Source organism: Salvelinus fontinalis, chromosome 20 (assembly GCF_029448725.1).
Source record: "Salvelinus fontinalis isolate EN_2023a chromosome 20, ASM2944872v1, whole genome shotgun sequence".
NCBI classification, from domain to species: domain Eukaryota; kingdom Metazoa; phylum Chordata; class Actinopteri; order Salmoniformes; family Salmonidae; genus Salvelinus; species Salvelinus fontinalis.
Window position 1 is genome coordinate 20,192,580 of NC_074684.1, and position 19,460 is coordinate 20,212,039.

Here is a 19,460-nt window from a genome sequence, read left to right on the forward strand (position 1 = left end):
CAAGTTCTAAATGACCTTACGTTGATGACTTTTTGCATATCTAGTCAGTTTTCCACATTGATTCAGTGTCATGTCATAGATTTTGCAGTTTCAAATGACGTGGAAACAACGTAGATTCAACTAGTTTTCGCCCAGTGGTTAGAGATGATTTGACTATGCTCTAGGCCTCACGCTTTAGGGAAGACCTGCTGTGTCTTATTGTGACCGTGAGGTGTCATCGAGCTCCAGTACTGGCATCTCTTCCCACTGATGGTCTCTGTCACCATACCACGATAGTCGGTCCCGTCGCCCACATAGCAGTCTTCCTCAGCTGGAGGGGGAGCTGCGTAATCTGAGGTTTAAAAACAATATGAGCCACATCAACCAAATTAAATATGAATTTTGGTGAAAAATGTAGGCTGTATGGATTGCTAGTGGATGACATGAGTTTCGCTATGTAGTTAGTATATAGCGATTTTTGCATTTGGGAAAGCTATATAAATCCAATGCATTAACATCATCATCATAATCTTCATTATCATCATCATCATGATGCAGTGTCAAGTGACCTGGTCCAGGAACATCTCCACAGCTGGGCACCTTGCAGTACTCCCAGCGCGTCTCTGGGTCTGTAGTAAAGCACCAGGGCATCTTCTCATGGTCTGGGTTCCTGCAGTAGTTCAGTTCCAGGCCTCTTACAGGAACACAAACAACCACACATATTGGTTAAATCACAGTCAGCCTGTATCTATAAGACATTAAAACACTGATCTACTGCACTGAGAAACGCAAAGTTCTGTTCTTGCTTGAGTAAAAACAAGTTGCCCAATCTCGTGGGTTGATCTTACTTGCATGGGTAGTTGTCTGGAGTTCTGTTGTGCTGTTGGGGCGTCTGAGTTGCCCAGACCTGACAGGCTTTCCCAGATGCTGTCACTCCGATGGTTCCCCTGTAGGCACTGCCGTCGCCTGTGGCACAGGTGAGCTCCTCCACCACCCTGGGAGGCTCAGAGGCTAAGGGAGAGGGAAAGAGTGAGGAAAACTTCCTGGGAGTTAGTAAACTCATGTTTTAATTAAATTGTTTATATTAATGTGAAAGAGCAGGGGAAACAGGGGTCATGGGAGACAAAAGAGATACAAGATGAAGATAATAAATGGGGTGACAGAGTCGCTAGTAGGGAGTAGAAGGGGTCCAGGTTACGAAAGCCATAGACAATATACTAGTAATAGTGTTGTATATCTATGATAGCTCACTGCAGCGAGGGATAGAGCAGAAGTCCCAGCGTTTGGAAGGGCTGGTGGTGAAACACCAGGGTCTGGGGTCTCCGTCTGGGTTCCTACAGTAATTTTCCTCCAGGTACTTCTCAAGAAGACTGGAGAGAAAGGGAGGGTGGGTGGGTGGGGGGGGGGGATGAAGGAGCACATGGTTAGACATATACAGTGAGCCCAAAAGTATTGGGAAAGTGACACATTTTTTGTTTTTTGACTCTGTACTCCAGCACTATGGATTTGAAATGATGAGGTTAAAGTGCAGATTGTAAACTTAAATTTGAGAGTATTTTCATCCTTAACGGGTGAAATTAAAGCAGTTTAGAAATTAAAGCAGTTTTTGTACATTTTTATTTAACTAGGCAAGTCAGTCAAGAACAAATTCTTATTTTCAATGACGGCCTAGGAGAAAGTTACACCCGCACAAATATCATACCCCCCCGAAATGCTAATATTTATGCATCTGTAACTTTCTCACTTATCACAATTCATTCAAGGATTATCCATAATCATAATAGCATCCACATGAATGAATAAGTGTTTAGAAACATTATATTCTTATTTACAATACAAGTGACTCCAAAATGACACAATACATTATTTAGCATTATTTTCAATTTGGCACAAAATAATCTGAAACACAACCAAAACAAACGGCAAATGCATCCAACAAATTTGTAAAGTCACAAGCTTGATGTAGTCATTGCATGGTATGAATATAGGACCAAAGACTTTTGACTACTTTAATACACAATACTTTTGGTCCCCTAAAATGGGGGACTATGTACAAAAAGTGCTGTAATTTCTGGAAATACCCTCAAATTAAATGTATAAATCGTATAATTTCAAAATCGATAGAGCTGGAGTTCAGGCCCAAAACAATACAAAATGTGTCACTGTCCCAATACGTTTGGAGCTCACATTCAAAGATATTACACAGATATTACTGAGAGAGAGAGCGAGAGAGAGCGAGAGCGAGAGAGAGAGAGAGAGAGAGAGAGAGAGAGAGAGAGAGAGAGAGAGAGAGAGAGAGAGAAGGCTATTACGCGCTGGGAATGTAGCCATGGTTGTGAGGTTTCTGGGCGTTCCAGTGCTGGCAGGTGTAGCCATTCTCAGTGGTGGAGATCTTTCCCCTGTAGTTCTTACCACTGCAGTGCATACATTCCTCTATGGACCAAACCACAGCACTTTAGAAATAAAACACTTCCAAATTACACCGACTGCATTTTTTAAATTGAACTGTCATGATGAGCGAGTGACTAAAAAAAGTAGTCAACTCTTGGTTAAATATAGATAGTATTTTAGTGGTTTTGAAATCTTAATTTTTGTGCCAACATGACACCAGCTGTTACATTAGCTTATTGGGACATAACAAGATATTGAGGGTACCGCTGCAGTTCTGGACATTGCAGGTCTCCCATCTGGTGTCAGGGTCTGTTGTGTAGCACCAGGGACCTTTGCTGTCCCCATCAGGGTTTCTGCAGAAGTTGGACTCCAGGTCGTTTTTGGGGTGTGTTGACGGAGTCATGCTGTAAGAGACATTCACAAAGATAACGTGAATTTAATTCAGGTGTTAAGAAATCTAACCTCGCGAGTTACTTAAGAGATTGAACAGTATCTTAAGCACTTACAAATTCATAACATAGTGTATGAATTCAATTTCTTTGTTGTTGCAGGATGTGGGTGATTTTATTTGGCCCCCCAAGTTTTCTGAGCAAAATATATTTTTCTATTGTTGTACATAACAGACTAAAAACACCAGCAAATCAGCTCCAAGTGATTTTAATTTTGGAAATCTGTTCTAAAGTATTCTCGTGGATAGTAGAGCGATATATGTAGGGTTGCAAGGGTATCGGTAATTTACCAAAGTTAACTGGAATCTTCAGTCGTTTTGGTAATTAACAGGAAATAAATGGCAATCTATCATAACTTTGGTAATTTATACTTGAGTAACTTAAAAAATGTGTATTTATATAGAGTATGAATTTTTTATATCTGTCTACGAGTTTCTAGTAGATAGCCCATATGGTTCAAGAGAAAATAGCATAATTAATGGAAAAAAACATCTAATCAACAATGGCATTGCTTTCAATTTTCAATTCCCTCTTCCAACTATTTACTTTTTTTACAACTGCCACCAGTTTGACTCCAAAACATTGACAACAAATACATATTGACAGAGTACAATAAATCAAAATGTGTTAAGGGTATTTAATGCTGAAACCCTCATATTAAACACAAATTATATTCACTAAGTTGATGGTTTATATGTAAGATAATGTTTTACAGCTTTGTCATTCTATATACAATAAAAGTTTGGACACACCTACTAATTCAAGGGTTTTTCTTCATTTTTACTATTCAAAGTAACCACCCTTTGCCTTGATGACAGCTTTGCACACTCTTGGCATTCTCTCAACCAGCTTCACCTGGAATGCTTTTCCAACAGTCTTCAAGGAGTTCCCACATATGCTGAGCACTTGTTGGCTGCATTTCCTTCACTCTGCGGTCCAACTCCTCCCATACCATCTCAATTGGGTTGAGGTTGGGTGATTGTGGAGGCCAGGTCATCTGAATCAGCACTCCATTCTTGGTCAAATAGCCCTTACACAGCCTGGAGGTGTGTTGGGTCATTGTCCTGTTGAAAAACAAATGATTGTCCCAAACCAGATGAGAAGGCGTATCGCTGCAGAATGCTGTGGTAGCCATGCTGGTTAAGTGTGCCTTGAATTCTAAATAAATCACTGACAATTTCACCAGCAAAGCACCCCCACACCATCACACCTCCTCCTTCTTGATTCACAGTGGGAACCACACATGCAGAGATCATCCGTTCGCCTACTCTGCATCTCATAAAGACACTTCAGTTGGAACCAAAAAATCGCAAATTTGGAATCATCAGACCAAAGGACAGACTTCAACCAGTCTAATGTCCATTGCTCGTGTTTCTTTGCCCAAGTAAGTCTCTTCTTCTTATTGGTCTCCTTTAGTAGTGGTTTCTTTGCAGCAATTCGACCATGAAGGCCTTATTCACACAGTCTCCTCTGAACAGTTGATGTTGAGATGTGTATGTTACTTGAACTCTGTGAAGCATTTATTTGGGCTGCAATTTCTTAGGCTGGTAACTATAATGAACTTATCCTCTGCAGCAGAGGTAACTCTGGGTCCTCTTTTCTTGTGGCAGTCCTCATGAGAGCCAGTTTCATCATAGCTCTTGATGGTTTTTGCGACTGCACTTGATGAAACATTCAAAGTTCTTGTAATTTTCAGGATTGACAGACCTTTATGTCTTCAAGTAATGTTGGACTGTTGTTTCTTTTTGCTTATTTTAGCTGTTCTTGCCATAATATGGATTTGGTATTTTACCAAATAGGGATATCTTCTGTATACCACCCCTACCTTGTCACAACATAACTGATTGGCTCAAACACATTATTATGAAGGAAAGAAATTCAACAAATTAACTTTTAACAAGGCACACCTGTTAATTGAAATGCATTCCAGGTGACTACCTCATGGATCTGGTTGAGAGAATGCCAAGAGTGTGCAAAGCTGCCATCAAGGCAAAGGTGGCTACTTTGAAGAATCTCAAATCTCAAATATAGTTTGGTTTGTTTAACACTTTTTTGGTTACTACATGATTCCATAAATATTATTTGATAGTGTTGATGTCTTCACAATTGTTCTACAATGTAGAAAATAGTAAAAATAAAGAAAAACCCTTGAATGAGTAGGTGTGTCCAAACTTTTGACTGGTACTGTATATATTTTTTGTATCTTATTTAATTATTTCATATATTTTACATGTGATAAGGCCACAAGATGTCTTGTTATAGATTACACAAAATCCTTGAAAGACACAAAAATTATGGTAGTTTACTGGTAAACTCGAAGTTTCCAGTAATATACCCTCCCTTTCCAACCCAAGATACAGTGCCTTTGGAAAGTATTCAGACCCCTTGGCTTTTTCCACATATTGTTACGTAACAGTCTTATTCTAAAATGGATTCAATAAATAAAACATCCTCAGCAATCTACGCACAATACCCAATAATGACAAAGCGAAAACAGGTTTTTTGATTTTTTTTGCAAATGTATTAAAAATAAAAACAGAAACACCTTATTTGCATAAGTATTCACACCCTTTGCTATGAGACTCGAAATTGAGCTCAGGTGCATCCTGTTTCCATTGATCATCCTTGACATGTTTCAACAACTTGATTGGATCCATCTGTGAAAAATTCAAATGATTGGACATGATTTGTAAAGTCACACAAACGTTGACAGTACATGTCAGAGCAATAACCAAGCCACGAGGTCGAAGGAATTGTCCGTAGAGCTCTCAGACAGGATTGTGTTGAGGCTAAGATCTGGGGAAGGGTACCAAAACATTTCTGCAGAACTGAAGGTCTCCAAGAACACAGTGGCCTCCATCATTCTTAAATGGAAGACGTTTGGAACCACCAAGACTCTTCCTAGAGTCAGGCTGGTGACCAAGAACCCGATGGTCACTCTGACAGAGCTCTAGAGTTCCTCTGTGGAGATGGGATAAACTTACAGAAGAACAACCATCTCTGCAGCACTCCAACAATCAGGCCTTTATGGTTGAGTGACCAGACGGAAGCCACTCCTCCGAAAAAAGGCACATGACAGCGCGCTTAGAGTTTGCCAAAAGGCACCTAAAGACTCTCAGACCAAGAGAAACAAGATGAAACCAAGATTGAACGGTTTGGCCTGAATGCCAAGCGTCACACCATCCCTACAGTGAAGCATGTTGGTGGCAGCATCATGCTGTGGGGATGTTTTTTAGTAGCAGGGACTGAGATACTAGTCAGAATCGAGGCGAAGATGAACGGAGAAAAGTACAGATAGATCCTTGATGAAAACCTGCTCCAAAGCGCCCAGACTTAAACCCGATCTCTGAAGAGACCTGAAAATAGCTGTGCAGCAATGCTCCCCATCCAAACGGACAGAGCTTGAGGGGATCTGCAGAGAAGAATGGAAAAACTCACCAAATACAGGTATGCCAAACTTGTAGCGTCATACCCAAGAAGACTCAAGGCTGTAATCGCTGCCAAAGGTGCTTCAACAAATTACTGAGTAAAGGGTCTGAATATGTATGTAAATGTAATATTTCTGTTTTTTATAAACTTGCAAAAATGTAATTTGTTATTATGGGGTATTGTGTGTAGATTGATGAGGAATAAATACAATTTAATCAATTTTAGAATAAGGCTGTATCCTAACAAAATGTTGAAAAAGTCAAGGGGGTCTGAATACTTTCCGAAGGTATACAAATGTAAGCAAGGTTTGATAGCAAGGTTTGAAATTATTTAGTTAAATATTATATCTGTTTGGGATTCTTGCAGAACTATGGAACTCCCTCTTGTGGTTATTTTTTATAGGAAAAAGTCCTCATTGAAAATGACATTAGGCCAAATGTGGAGAATTATACATTTGCCTCTGTTGCCCATCAAGTAGCCTATTAATGTATATGTCATTGTAGGCTACCATTTGATACAATAGATATGTTGAAATGATGATATCACTGGAGTCATTGCAAATCAATTTGTGCCACTTATGCGGCCTACCTGGAGCTGACAAACTTCAATTTATTATTGTTGTAGCCTTGTGTTATTATCAACGCATTAGATTGACGGTAAACCAATTCAAAAAATAAACACTGGCTGTTGTTAACAAACAAATTCAGGTCATATACATATTATTAATTTTTCATTCTGTAATTGAAATTATGACCCCATCCTCAGTATCCTATTCCAGCACGCTACTGAGGAAACAAGCACTTCTTATTGCGAAATCGCCTCGCTATTTATGTTGAATAAATTAGTCTGTTAATTTGAACTAAGCAAGTGGCTAAATTGTTCAGTTTACATCTGGTCTACATCTTGTCTAGGCTACTGTAGACTATCTGAAATGAGATGTAGGTCTATCAGGGGCTATAGGCTTCCTGCCTTTATCTTAGCAAACTATGGCAAAAAGCAATTTGATTTTAGACTGTAGCCCATACCCAGGGGCGCTGCCAGGGAATTTGTGCCCTATGAAAAGATATCACATTAGGCCCCACAACCACAGGCACCACCAACCCTGCGCAATTGCTGTAACCACACACCTCCAGAACCCAATCGACCCATTCAAAGCTTTAAATAACTACCTTTGCAGGCTTGGAACTCTCTTGTAGTCCAATATTTACTGTACGATATTTACTGACAGTGAGCTGTGAAAATATAACACTGTGCAGACATGCATGCAATATTCTGCATACAGTGGAATTCACTATTTGATGCTACACTGATACCCTCTATAAGAAATGTGCTAAAGGTAATCTTTTACAGTCTAAATGTAATTTTAATGGTCAAATTCTTGAATGGAAAATTCTCTTAACATTAATGAATAACTTAAAATAAATATAACTTAAATATACATTAACCTCTTCAATTAAAATGAATTAACTTTATCATCTATAGAATGACATAACAAACGTTATAATATTTTCAGCAGCAGATTTTTTAACTAAGTGTACATACCAACTAGAAAATAAGCAGCTGCAAAAGTGGAAATGGAAAACAAAATGGAAATGGAAACGAAAAGGCCTGATGGTGGCGCTAGAGGAAAGGTCTAGTGGTCTTCAAATCAATAGGTTTCTTCCACTTGGGGTCTTGATTGTGCACAACAAATTTTATGGCAATCCAGCCATTACTTTGAGATATATCTTGTTCTCAGTCTGTTCTCAGCAATACAGAGGCTCTCTGGATGTTTACTTTTTTGCCCCAATAAACCGTTAGTTTTATTAGTACATTGTAAATAAAATATTATATTAATGATGATAGGTTAATAATTTAATATTGAAAAAAACGTACAGTCACAGGCCCTTAGAATTGTCCTAACCCTCTCCCCATACGGCGCCCCTGCCTATACCTTTTGAAATGACAAGTCATTCTTGCAAATGGGCCATTTATAACAGTTTGTACTCATAACATCCAGCACATAATAACAGCCAGAAAATAGCCTAACATTTAGTTTTTTTTTATTCATCCAGGTGTTTCTTGCTCAGAGATTTCGAGATCCTCTGTCCAACTTTCATCACTCAAACTCTCCTGTCAGATTTATCTATAATCATGCACATGCGCAAAAGGGATTTATTTACAATTATAAACCTTGTTCAAGCCCTGAATGCGGATTAGTTGAAGGCCGTGGTATATCAGACCATATACCACGTGTATGAAAAAACATTACTTTTTACTGTTCTAATTACATTGGTAACCAGTTTATAATAGCAATAAGGCACCCTGGGAGTTTGTGGTATATGGCCAATATATCCAGGCACTCTGTGCTGCGTCGTAATTAATTAAGATCAGCCCTTTGCCGTGGTATATTGGCCATATACTATACTCCCTTGTACCTTATTGTTAATCATAGCAGTCAAGCGAGTTAAATCGACATCCATTGATGGGAAATGATCTGGCGAGTTTAATAAGGGCGAAACATCTTTTCTCTTTTCACATATTCAAATTCCTAAATTAAGTAATGTCATAGGCTTACAATAATTATTATTTTGAGGAAACCTGAATTTTTAGCAAGTTATGGGTAGTCATTGTTCTCGAAATTTGAACTTGACCTGGCAACCCTGGTTGGATGAAAGTTGGCGGGTGCACAGTGCGCTGTTAGGATGCTAGGTTGCAGGGTTGCCCGAAAGTAAATTGATGTTTCGCCTAAATTATATAATTACTCATCTCTAAATAAAATAACTCAAAATACTTCACCAGGGAGCCACAGAGGTTCATTATCTTATTTAAACATTTGGGAAGCAGGGAATTTGGGTAGTGGGCGTGGCAATAGGTCTAGCTGATTGAGTTGCGGCTGTCAGTAAAAAGCGTCTAAAATACGTGTTAACATAATTTGCTTCGAGTATAATTTAAAATGTTGCATCAAGAAAAAGGGAAGGGGGTGTGGCGAAGATATGTTGCGTCTCTCTCCAGAATGCATGAATATATAGGAAAGTGCCCATTTGACAATGTCTGATTTCTGATTGTCTTAACTCACCACATACACCACCATTTTGTTATTCGCCTCACGCAACTCAACGAAGTTTTTTCTATACATGCATTACAACCGATAGTTCCTCAGTATTTGAAAAATCTTTCCAACACGCCCAATCACCAAGCCTTGGTGTGAAAGAGCAAAATATATCCCATGTATCCAGGGTAAACGTCATTAAAAACTGCTTTCTGTCCTCAACTCACTGGCCCAGGAAACTCCGAGGGCCCGGAATAGGCTAGTTGATATATAAATATATACATGATATATACAACATACATACATATATATATATATATGTTGCAAGTTTGCTAGCGAAAGCTCCGGGACCGACCAAGTGATAGTTTAATAAATTGTTGCACTTCACTAGCAATTGCTCAAGACCGATAGAAAGGGACGTAGACAGGCAGATTAGAGAGATGAATATGATTGAAAGAACCGGAATTTTTATTAGGATATTTTCTACTGTTTTTATCTGTTGGCTTTAGGCCTATTTATTTTACTTGGTTGACGATGGAAGTTCTAGGCCTACTGCGGCATCACTGAGTTCTATGCTCTCGTTTCTTTAGCCGCCAATGGATCACAAAGTATAAATGTGTCGAAATGGCAGAGGCAAGTGCTCTCGCCATAATTTAATTTTAACTTTAGATTTTTATAATTTTACTTCATATTTTTATGATTAACCACGTGACAATGAAAAGTAAAACGTTATTTATTGAAATGAAACTGTTCCACGAAAATGCGCAAATATACATATACATTACTGGCACGCAGATTGGTAGAAATGGTAGGATAATTTGTAAGTTTCCCCAAACTTGAAACTCAGTTGCCTATGGTCGTTACTATTACATCCATTAAAAACAATTGTGAACACGCAAGTCCCGTTTAAAAACGTGCCAGCTTATTGAAATCAAAGGCCTGTCCAACTGATTCGTTCTGGCACAAGTTGTGGCAGAGCATACTTAGGCTTGTGTGGATATTTTGATGCCCATCTCTGGCAAGTCTTCCCTGAGTTTGTTTTGGACTTTGTTCCTCTGTAGTCCATACCGATTCCATTTACACACTCCATCAAGTACTCTGTAAAGACAGAAAATAAGATGTCTCAACAGTAGTAGGTGGGTTGATTGGTTAGTAATCTTTGCCTTTTTATTGAGCAAGTTCAGCAGTGTACCAAATGCCCCCCTTGGGCAATTAAAAAGCATCACCAGGCTTTTACTATCTGAGATGTTGTCATATATGGTCAGTATGGAATTTGATTTACCCTATGTGCCTCCCACTGACGGACTGATTGGACTCTCTTGTTTAGATAATCTGCTTCAACTCTTAGGTTTGTTTACTGACACAGTCCAAACATCTTACTGGACATTCCACAAAAGTTAGCTAAATATTAACCAAAAATAATGTTGACCAATACAGTCGCATGAAACTCATTTGTATTTTAATATTTGTAATACATGAATTAACATTTTTGTATGGGTTGATACATTTGTCACAAGGGAAAATCTAGCTACTTATCAAGAAAAATCAGAAAAACATGAGGACTTGCCTTTCTTTTCATATAGAGAAGTGCTGGTTCTTCTCAGAATAGACTCTATTTTGCCATTTGCTGGTATTGTCAAACATTCTTGATCCTTTTCAATGTACATGAAGGACCTACCGAGAAACATTCAGAATTCATTTTGACTATGACATAATTTCCCCCAAATGAATTCATTATCACTATTAATGACCATAAGCATAATGATACCTGCAAGTGAAAGCTGTTTCAATGTTACACTTGATAGCACATTCTAGGACTGTGCCTACTGAGTACTCCCTCTTCACCAAAGAGAGAATCCAGGCGCCCTCTGTTTTTGCATATTCGTCCAGGACAACCGCACTGACTAAAAGGACAAACAGATAACAAATACTGAGTATGACTGAAAAAATACCGGGTCCTGTTTGCCTACACTTGCTCTGTGATGCAATGCTTAAACCCAATGGTTCCAGGGCTGAACTGCTGTTACAGACCACTAACATAGAGGTTGCAACATGAAGGTCTATTGACAGATGAGTCATTACTGGAGTGGACATAGAGTACAAAAAAAACAAGTTATTCAAAACAATTTACAAGTAAGAAAAATACATAGAAGCGTTAATGTAATAAACAGTGTTTCAACACTTTACATTGTTCTTATTACTGTGCACCGTGTAACAAGTATTGTAGTTACTCATTCTTCCACTGTAGTGTACATCCACTACAGCAGTAAACCTAGCCCTAAATAAAGCCTAATAGATAAGTAATTACAATACACTGTACAGTACTAAGAACAATACATCCAATGTGATTAAACGAACTGCTTCAGTTATAAGGTTCGACAGAAGATAATCTTACAAAATGATTATATTGAAGAACTAAGCACACGTGAAGTAACTTCGTAGACACAGGTACCTAGCAAAGAACTTAAGGGAACAGATAGATGGACTAATTTGTGAATAAATGTTCAATTTGCAAGTATAAACACTGTGTGGGAATCCTTCAGTTCACTTCAACTTCCAATGCGTAAAATGATGCCAGCTATATCTTACCTGCAGATAAAAGGGTGCCTAGCAAGAACGTTGTTTTGTACAGGTCCATGATGAGCACTGTCAAGCAGCGTATACAAACTCACCAGTTCGATACGTTTTGTGTCTTTTTAGCCATGTCAGTAAGACAAATAGATTTCACTCGTCAGTCAATCATTGGCCTAACAAGGACATGGAGCAGAGGTCAGGCTGTGTATGTCAATGGGATTTTAGTACATTCACATAAATAGTTATTTCTTGATGTATTGTACAGTAGGCTACAGCTCCTCCCCACCTCACTCGCCTGATGGTAGAATTTTTCATCCATAACTCCTTTTTATACTGTATGAGGCATTCGTATTCTAATCAATCATGTTTTGGGATGTCGCATCACTCTGTGTGCATAAACAGACACATCTCAAAAACCTTACTAGAAATTAAAGGCAGAGACAGAAGTGTTGAGTAACATGTTTATGCAATAAATAAAAGTAGATGAAAATGTTTCAGATTTTTGTTTCAGAGCATTTTTATGACAAATGATCTGTGCGATGTAGCTGTCTAAAATCGATATTAGTGGTTAATTATCAGCTAATAGAGACCCATGTCCTCTTTTGCAAACTTTACAAAATGATAAGAGAATTTTGTTCTCCAGGTTCATAACCCAATTTAAATATATTACTCAGTCTGCAAACCAGAATTTGTAAGATCCTGGTCGAATGAAACAGACGGAGGCCCAGCTAAATAGTCAAAAAGGTTTATTCACGGAACGTTCTAAAGTCAGGAATACAAAACAATTAATTTTATACTGACTTCTCACGCCCACACATTCACACAACCATACGCACACACACACACACACATACACACCCATACAAACAGACGCACACACATGTCCTGCTACCCAGCCGCCAGGAATTAGTGACCTTGTCCTTGAGACATACTCCCTGTTCTTCTCCCAAATCTCTAGTCAGGTCGGCACCAAGCTCAGACAGTCTGTGTTTATAATACCATAAAGACATATGGTCTTTACCCTAATTCTGACTAGACTACACATGTATTGATTATGATGTTATACATTCTAATCACTTCCGTACAATTATATGTTTCAGGGCGGAATATTCTAATCATTCAATTAACCGATAATTCTCACCTAACACAAAACGACCTACTTTTGTTGTAGAGCAATTCACTAAATCACCTCTTTCCAGTTACTTACAATTTACTTTTGCAAGAATTACAGCGATGGCTCCTTCACTCATTCATTTTGCCTCAGATATGAGTGACAGGTAAGGTGTTCTGAGAGGGGAGATTAGGCTACCTGGTGCATGACAGATAAACTCGTCAAAAAAGAAACGTCCTCTCACTGTCAACTGCGTTGATTTTCAGAAAACTTAACATGTGTAAATATTTGTATGAACATAACAAGATTCAACAACTGAGACAGAAACTGAACAAGTTCCACAGACATGTGACTAACAGAAATTGAATAATGTGTCCCTGAACAAAGGGGGGGTCAAAATCAAAAGTAACAGTCAGTATCTGGTGTGGCCTCCAGCTGCATTAAGTACTGCAGTGCATCTCCTCCTCATGGACTGCACAAGATTTGCCAGTTCTTGCTGTGAGATGTTACCCCACTCTTCCACCAAGGCACCTGCAAGTTCCCGGACATTTCTGGTGGGAATAGCTCTAGCCCTCACCCTCCGATCCAACGGTCCCAGACGTGCTCAATGGGATTGAAATCCGGGCTCTTCGCTGGCCATGGCAGAACACTGACATTCCTGTCTTGCAGGAAATCACGCACAGAACGAGCAGTATGGCTGGTGGCATTGTCATGCTGGAGGGTCATGTCAGGATGAGCCTGCAGGATGGGTAACTCATGAGGGAGGAGGATGTCTTCCCAGTAACGCACAGTGTTGAGATTGCCTGCAATGACAACATGCTCAGTCCGATGATGCTGTGACACACCGCCCTAGACCATGACGGACCCTCCACCTCCAAATCGATCCCGCTCCAGAGTACAGGCCTCAGTGTAACGCTCATTCCTTCGACGATAAACGCGAATCCGACCATCACCCCTGGTGAGACAAAACCATGACTCGTCAGTGAAGAGCACTTTTTGCCAGTCCTGTCTGGTCCAGTGACAGTTGGTTTGTGCCCATAGGCGACGTTGTTGCCGGTGATGTCTGGTGAGGACCTGCCTTACAACAGGCCTACAAGCCCTCAGCCCAGCCTCTCTCAGCCTATTGCGGACAGTCTGAGCACTGATGGAGTGATTGTGCGTTCCTGGTGTAACTCGGGCAGTTGTTGTGGCCATCCTGTACCTGTCCCAAAGGTGTGATGTTCGGATGTACCGATCCTGTGCAGTTGTTGTTACACGTGGTCTGCCACTGCGAGGACGATCAGCTAAGAAAGTAATGCTAAGTGTATGTTGTGTAGTAAGCTAGGTGTGTTTTGTGTAGGTCGCTCATGGATTAAAAAGGGAAAACCAGCCACGTCCTGGACACCAACGTCTCGCTCCCGGACAAGTTAAACACCTTCTTCTCCCGCTTTGAGGATAACCCAGTGCCACTGACACGGCCCGCTCCCAAGGACTGTGGGCAGTAGTGGTAGTAGAACTAATAACAACAATAGCAACACACTTAACTTGAGAGTAATGTTTATTTGACCCAGACAATTAGTAACAACAGAGTCATTATGAGCTTTTTAACATGAAGAATGACATCACAGGGGAAAGAAACCAGATGACTGATGATAACAGAAACAAGTAGTGAATCACAGTCTGGTTTGGCAAACTAACATGAATGTCTCATCATGAGAACAAATAGTCATAATGCAGTAATAAAACATGTCCTCTATTTGAGAAAAGCAGTCTATTCTGCTACTGTAACAGTATAACTTTAAACCGTCCCCTCGCCCGACACGGGCGCGAACCAGGGACCTTCTGCACACATCAACAACGGTCGCCCACGAAGCATCGTTACCCATCGCGCCACAAAGGCCGCGGCTCTTGCAGAGCAAGGGGAAACCCTACTTCAGGTCTCAGAGCAAGTGACGTAACCGATTGAAATGCTATTAGCGTGTACCCGCTAACTAGCTAGCCATTTCACATCCGTTACACTCACCCCCCTTTCAACCTCCTCCTTTTCCGCAGCAACCAGTGATCCGGGTCAACAGCATCAATGTCACAGTATAACTTTACGGCGTCCCCTCGCCCCGACACGGGCGCGAACCAGGGACCCTCTGCACACATCAACAACGGTCACCCACGAAGCGTCGTTACCCATCGCTCCACAAAAGCCGCGGCCCTTGCAGAGCAAGGGGAAACCCTACTTCACGTCTCAGAGCAAGTGACGTAACCGATTGAAATGCTATTAGCGCGTACCCGCTAACTAGCTAGCCATTTCACATCCGTTACACTACACTGTCATAGAAAACTGTACATTTTCCCTTTAACATATATGTCACAGTGTCTTAAACACTTGGTAACTGTCTGTAGTACTCAATCAATAAATAACATGAAACCACTACTTTCAGGAAGATTTCCTAATAAACACTTTTGGCACTGTCTAGTGGACGATCTTTGTAATTACCTTATCGGAGATTGGCGCTGAAAACACGGAAGGTTTGCTCCCCCCGAAGACCAGAAATGCCTGAGTAAATGTTCTAAAAATAATATACATTTTTGGCGAAGTTTAGTAACTTAAAATGTTCTAGTGATATGCGACATCGGGCATTAAGTGATGCAAACCACACATTTTATAATGCTTTTTATATCAATGTATTGTTTTATTTATTTTTTAGAAATAGTTCATTTGGGGTCTCCCGGGGCAGTCCTTAATTTTCATGCAAGGAAAACTGGGTCCGGGTACTACTGCAGCATACTCTAAATTATGGTGCATTGTTGGAAAGTGTTCTGGGCAGGGAAAAAATTGCTGTATTTCAAATGGTACTGTAATTCCACCCCACATAACACAGTACCATACCATATCTTTGGAGTGCCAAAAACCTTTTGACCACTAGTTGGTGCATGGTATTGTTTTTAAATAAAAACATTTAATTAAGAAAAATATGTTTTGAGGCTGCCTTGTAAGAGGCTATATTTGTTGCACCTGTGAGTGAGAACGCTGTAACAATTTAACTCCTATGTGGTTATGTTGCCCCATCACATTTTAATCAGATTGGAGTGGCAGCAGGCATTTTGCCATGTCCTTTTGGTCTGTTTTGTCCTGTAGTCACTGCCAGTTTGGAAGCCTTTGTTAAGTGTAAGTGGTATAAAGCACCAAATATTAATTAAAATGCTGTAATGTGTAAACAATTTTTACCTAGCAGCCAACCTGCTTGCACCAATCCCTTGTAAATACAGTACAATCCTGTGAAATACAAACCCATCCCCTCAATGAATTTCCTGAATGAATTCTGATTACGGTAGCATTTACTTTTTACAGTATAATACAGTCAATTTTACGGTATTGTACTGTGTGTCATAACACAGTACTTGCTTTGATACCACATTTATATTACAGTAGGTTAACTGTATTATGAAATACAGAATTTTACTTGCCACTGAGCTTCCTGTAAGTTACTGTCAAATTCAGGGCAACCCCTTTACAGTGTACAATGCATTGTTTTTGCATTTTCGATTTAAGTTGTTTCCTGTCAAGTTAGGGCTTTCAGCTGATTCTGCATCTTTGCTCAGTAGACTGGGGCAATAAGTTGTCAGGTAGAGGCTTTTGAACTTAGTGCTGCTTAAGCAGTACACAATTGGGTCCACTAAACAATCCATGTAGGATAAAACCATGAGTCCATCATAGAGCTGAACAGCTATATTCTCAGCATTCTGTAGATCCTTGATTCTGAAAATCAACAGAACCATTCTAGCTATGGTACAAGGCAAGAAACAGAAAGAAAAGACCAGCATTACTGAGGTGACCAGAAACACTGCTCGACGCAGCTTGGTACTATCCCCTACGGTCTTCTTTTTTAGTCTGTTAACAATGCGGACCGTGCAGTAGACCAACACAAAGAAAGGGATGAGAATCTGGGTGAAAAACACAACCTCTCTCAGAGTGTCAGTGACATCCTCGACTAGAGTGTCATCTTCACGCCCATAACTATTACAGCACTCAAAGGACTTCAGCATGGTGGGGATAGTCAGGGGGAGCAGCAGTAGCCAGATGAGGAAAGAGATATGAGGAGACCTTTTTAAAGCCTTGGCACAGTTATTTCCCCCAGGATGAACCACATTGAAGTAGCGATCAACTGAAATCACAGTCAGGAAGGCGATACTGGCACCTCGGTTCAGAAACAGCATGAAGAGCATGGCTTTGCAGGTCCCTCCTTCTGTACTCCGCCGATTCCCGTTAAGAAAATGATACGCCTTTACTGGCAAACATATAAGCAGAAGAACGTCAGCCAAGACGAGATTGAACAGGAAAATGTTGTTGGTTTTAGATTTCCAGAACTTCAGCTTGAAGATGAATAGATAAAGCACTGAGAGGTTGAGCGGCAGAGCCAGTGTGAATTCCATGATCATCACAGAGGCGTAAAATTTGTACAGTGGTAGATTCTCTGCTGTGCAGTTATCACTTGGATGGTTGTCCTCCATAATTTGCATTGTCGAAAGCTGCCCCCTTTACAGTCAGAAAAAGTCAGTCAGATCCTGTCAGAATCCTTAACAAGAAGTAAAAACAGTCCTCTAAAGTACTCAACTCCAAATAGTTCCTCACTTTACAAAACAAGTGAGTCTGTTCAAGGGAAGCGAAGCAAGCTTCTAATCCGTGTGTAGACTTGGTGAAGCTGAAGGACTGCACTTCAGTCTCTGGAAGTAATTCCCCCCAGCACGCAGGCAGCATACAGTACCACTCAGTTGTAAATTGTTCAGACTTGTTGGTTAAGCTGCACCTCCCACGCCTGAATAGGCGAGTCACCACAGAAAGAATAGATAATCATCTGGTCACACGAGAGAATGAGGACATAGTGGAAAACGTTGCATTGACTCAGACCATCACAACCTTTCCCATATTTGTCAACTGTGTATAAGAAGTGACCTCTTTCTATGCCAAACATGTCCTTGTAACTCCTTGTGGAATTCCTATATGGAGTAAGTAAGTGCATGGTCATGCTTCCAGTTGCACAACATCCATGGGAATGAAAATGTAGTTGAGGTTGTCATAAATAACACATTTGACTGATTAAACAGACAGAGAGCAACAATGTGAAGCAACAGGCAGTTCCTAGCTGAAAATATCTCAGACGAGCAGGAATGTTAACAATGCTACAAAATGGTTGTGATGTTTTCAAGAAGAGGAGTGTATCCTAGGGAATTGGATAGATTTACTAGCAGATTAATTGCTTTTACCACATGGAAATGGTCTGTTTTTGGGGGTGTACACCCAACATGATTTAAACGCATGGCAGTTAGTAGCCAGTTCAGAGAAGTCTGAGATGACAGACACATTTTTCAGGGTATTTTTTTCGAAACCTATTAAGCCCACGTACCCATTAAGCCCACTTCCATCTTTGGGTTCAAATAAAAAGTAAAATTCAAAAACATTTCTGCTATTTTATGTTTAAACCAGTTACTGTGTTTGTTGGTATCTATGCCAGTTTTTATGGATACATGCAAATCAGATGTTTTATTCATGTTATTGACAGTTTTGTATAAATTCCTACTAGTGGACAAAACACATTTTTCTGATATTTTTTAATACCTTGTCAGATAAGTGAACATACTTCATGTAAAATTAAGATATTAATGTGTCTATATGCCCATGATAGTAGGCTACATGGGTGTTAATACATATGTTTTAATTCTAGCTGTTGTACCACGTGTTACAGTCAATACAGTATCAACATACCTTGTTGCACCACAACAAGTTTGTCTTATTTTACTGTTAAATGAACCTTGCATTGTTATACAATACATCGATGCCTTTTTGTAAATTTGACATTTATCTCAGGTGGGCGTAAAGGGTACAATATCACAAAAAGCACCAGCTCTATATAGAATGTAAATGGCAATAAATACATTTTGTTCAATATGATCACTACTAACTTTGCATAATATTGTAGTATAGAGTATATATTTATACCCCAGACCACTGGTTTACAAATATTTTATGTCAATAAATCCTAAAATGTTAACTATATAGAGTCAGATGAACACATGGATACCATTTGTATGTCTCTGCATCCAGCATTAAAGATTTTAGAGGTAGTTTCGTGAGCCAATGCTAACCAGCGTTAGCACAATGACTGGAAGTATATGCTATGTACGAGCATGCTAGCAGTTACCATAGATCTCCAGTCACAGATTTAAAGTTCCCACACAGTCATCCTATTTCCCAAATAAAAATAGCCTTTGAATGACCAAAACATCACCAATCATATTTTTACGCTATCAAAATGCTCAGAATATATTCTTTTTAACCTTTTCTCTCATCTCTAACTGTCAGGAAGCCTGAAAGAACAGGCTGAGTGGGTGGGGAGCTTATATTCATGAGCTCACCTTGACTGACAGATCTTTGAAACGCCCTTGTGGTCATTGCCAGGTGACAAGATAAACAATGGGCCACATGTCATCAATGACAATCTAAACAATGCATCGGTCACGTCAT

At 39.8% G+C, this 19,460-nt stretch overlaps 2 protein-coding genes across 2 annotated transcripts in view; both read right to left on the reverse strand.

The window, feature by feature from the left end:
• The window catches only part of LOC129817486 (plasminogen-like), a 25,844-nt gene extending 13,831 nt beyond the window's left edge, over nt 1-12,013 (reverse strand). The window contains exons 1-10 of the mRNA XM_055872761.1: nt 11,869-12,013; nt 11,048-11,183; nt 10,847-10,953; nt 10,263-10,377; nt 2,635-2,774; nt 2,292-2,412; nt 1,231-1,349; nt 828-990; nt 549-673; nt 172-331 (exon numbers count right to left, since the gene is read on the reverse strand). Of these exons, the coding sequence (XP_055728736.1) occupies nt 172-331; nt 549-673; nt 828-990; nt 1,231-1,349; nt 2,292-2,412; nt 2,635-2,774; nt 10,263-10,377; nt 10,847-10,953; nt 11,048-11,183; nt 11,869-11,917 (1,235 nt within the window). The 5' untranslated portion in view covers nt 11,918-12,013. The remainder of the gene's footprint in view (nt 1-171; nt 332-548; nt 674-827; nt 991-1,230; nt 1,350-2,291; nt 2,413-2,634; nt 2,775-10,262; nt 10,378-10,846; nt 10,954-11,047; nt 11,184-11,868) is intronic.
• A 500-nt stretch (nt 12,014-12,513) lies between these two features.
• Nucleotides 12,514-17,663, reverse strand: LOC129817488 (12-(S)-hydroxy-5,8,10,14-eicosatetraenoic acid receptor-like). Its single transcript, XM_055872764.1, has one exon. The coding sequence runs from the start codon at nt 17,456-17,458 to the stop codon at nt 16,436-16,438; it is 1,023 nt and encodes a 340-aa protein (XP_055728739.1). The 5' UTR covers nt 17,459-17,663; the 3' UTR covers nt 12,514-16,435.
• Between the last annotated feature and the right edge of the window lie 1,797 nt (nt 17,664-19,460).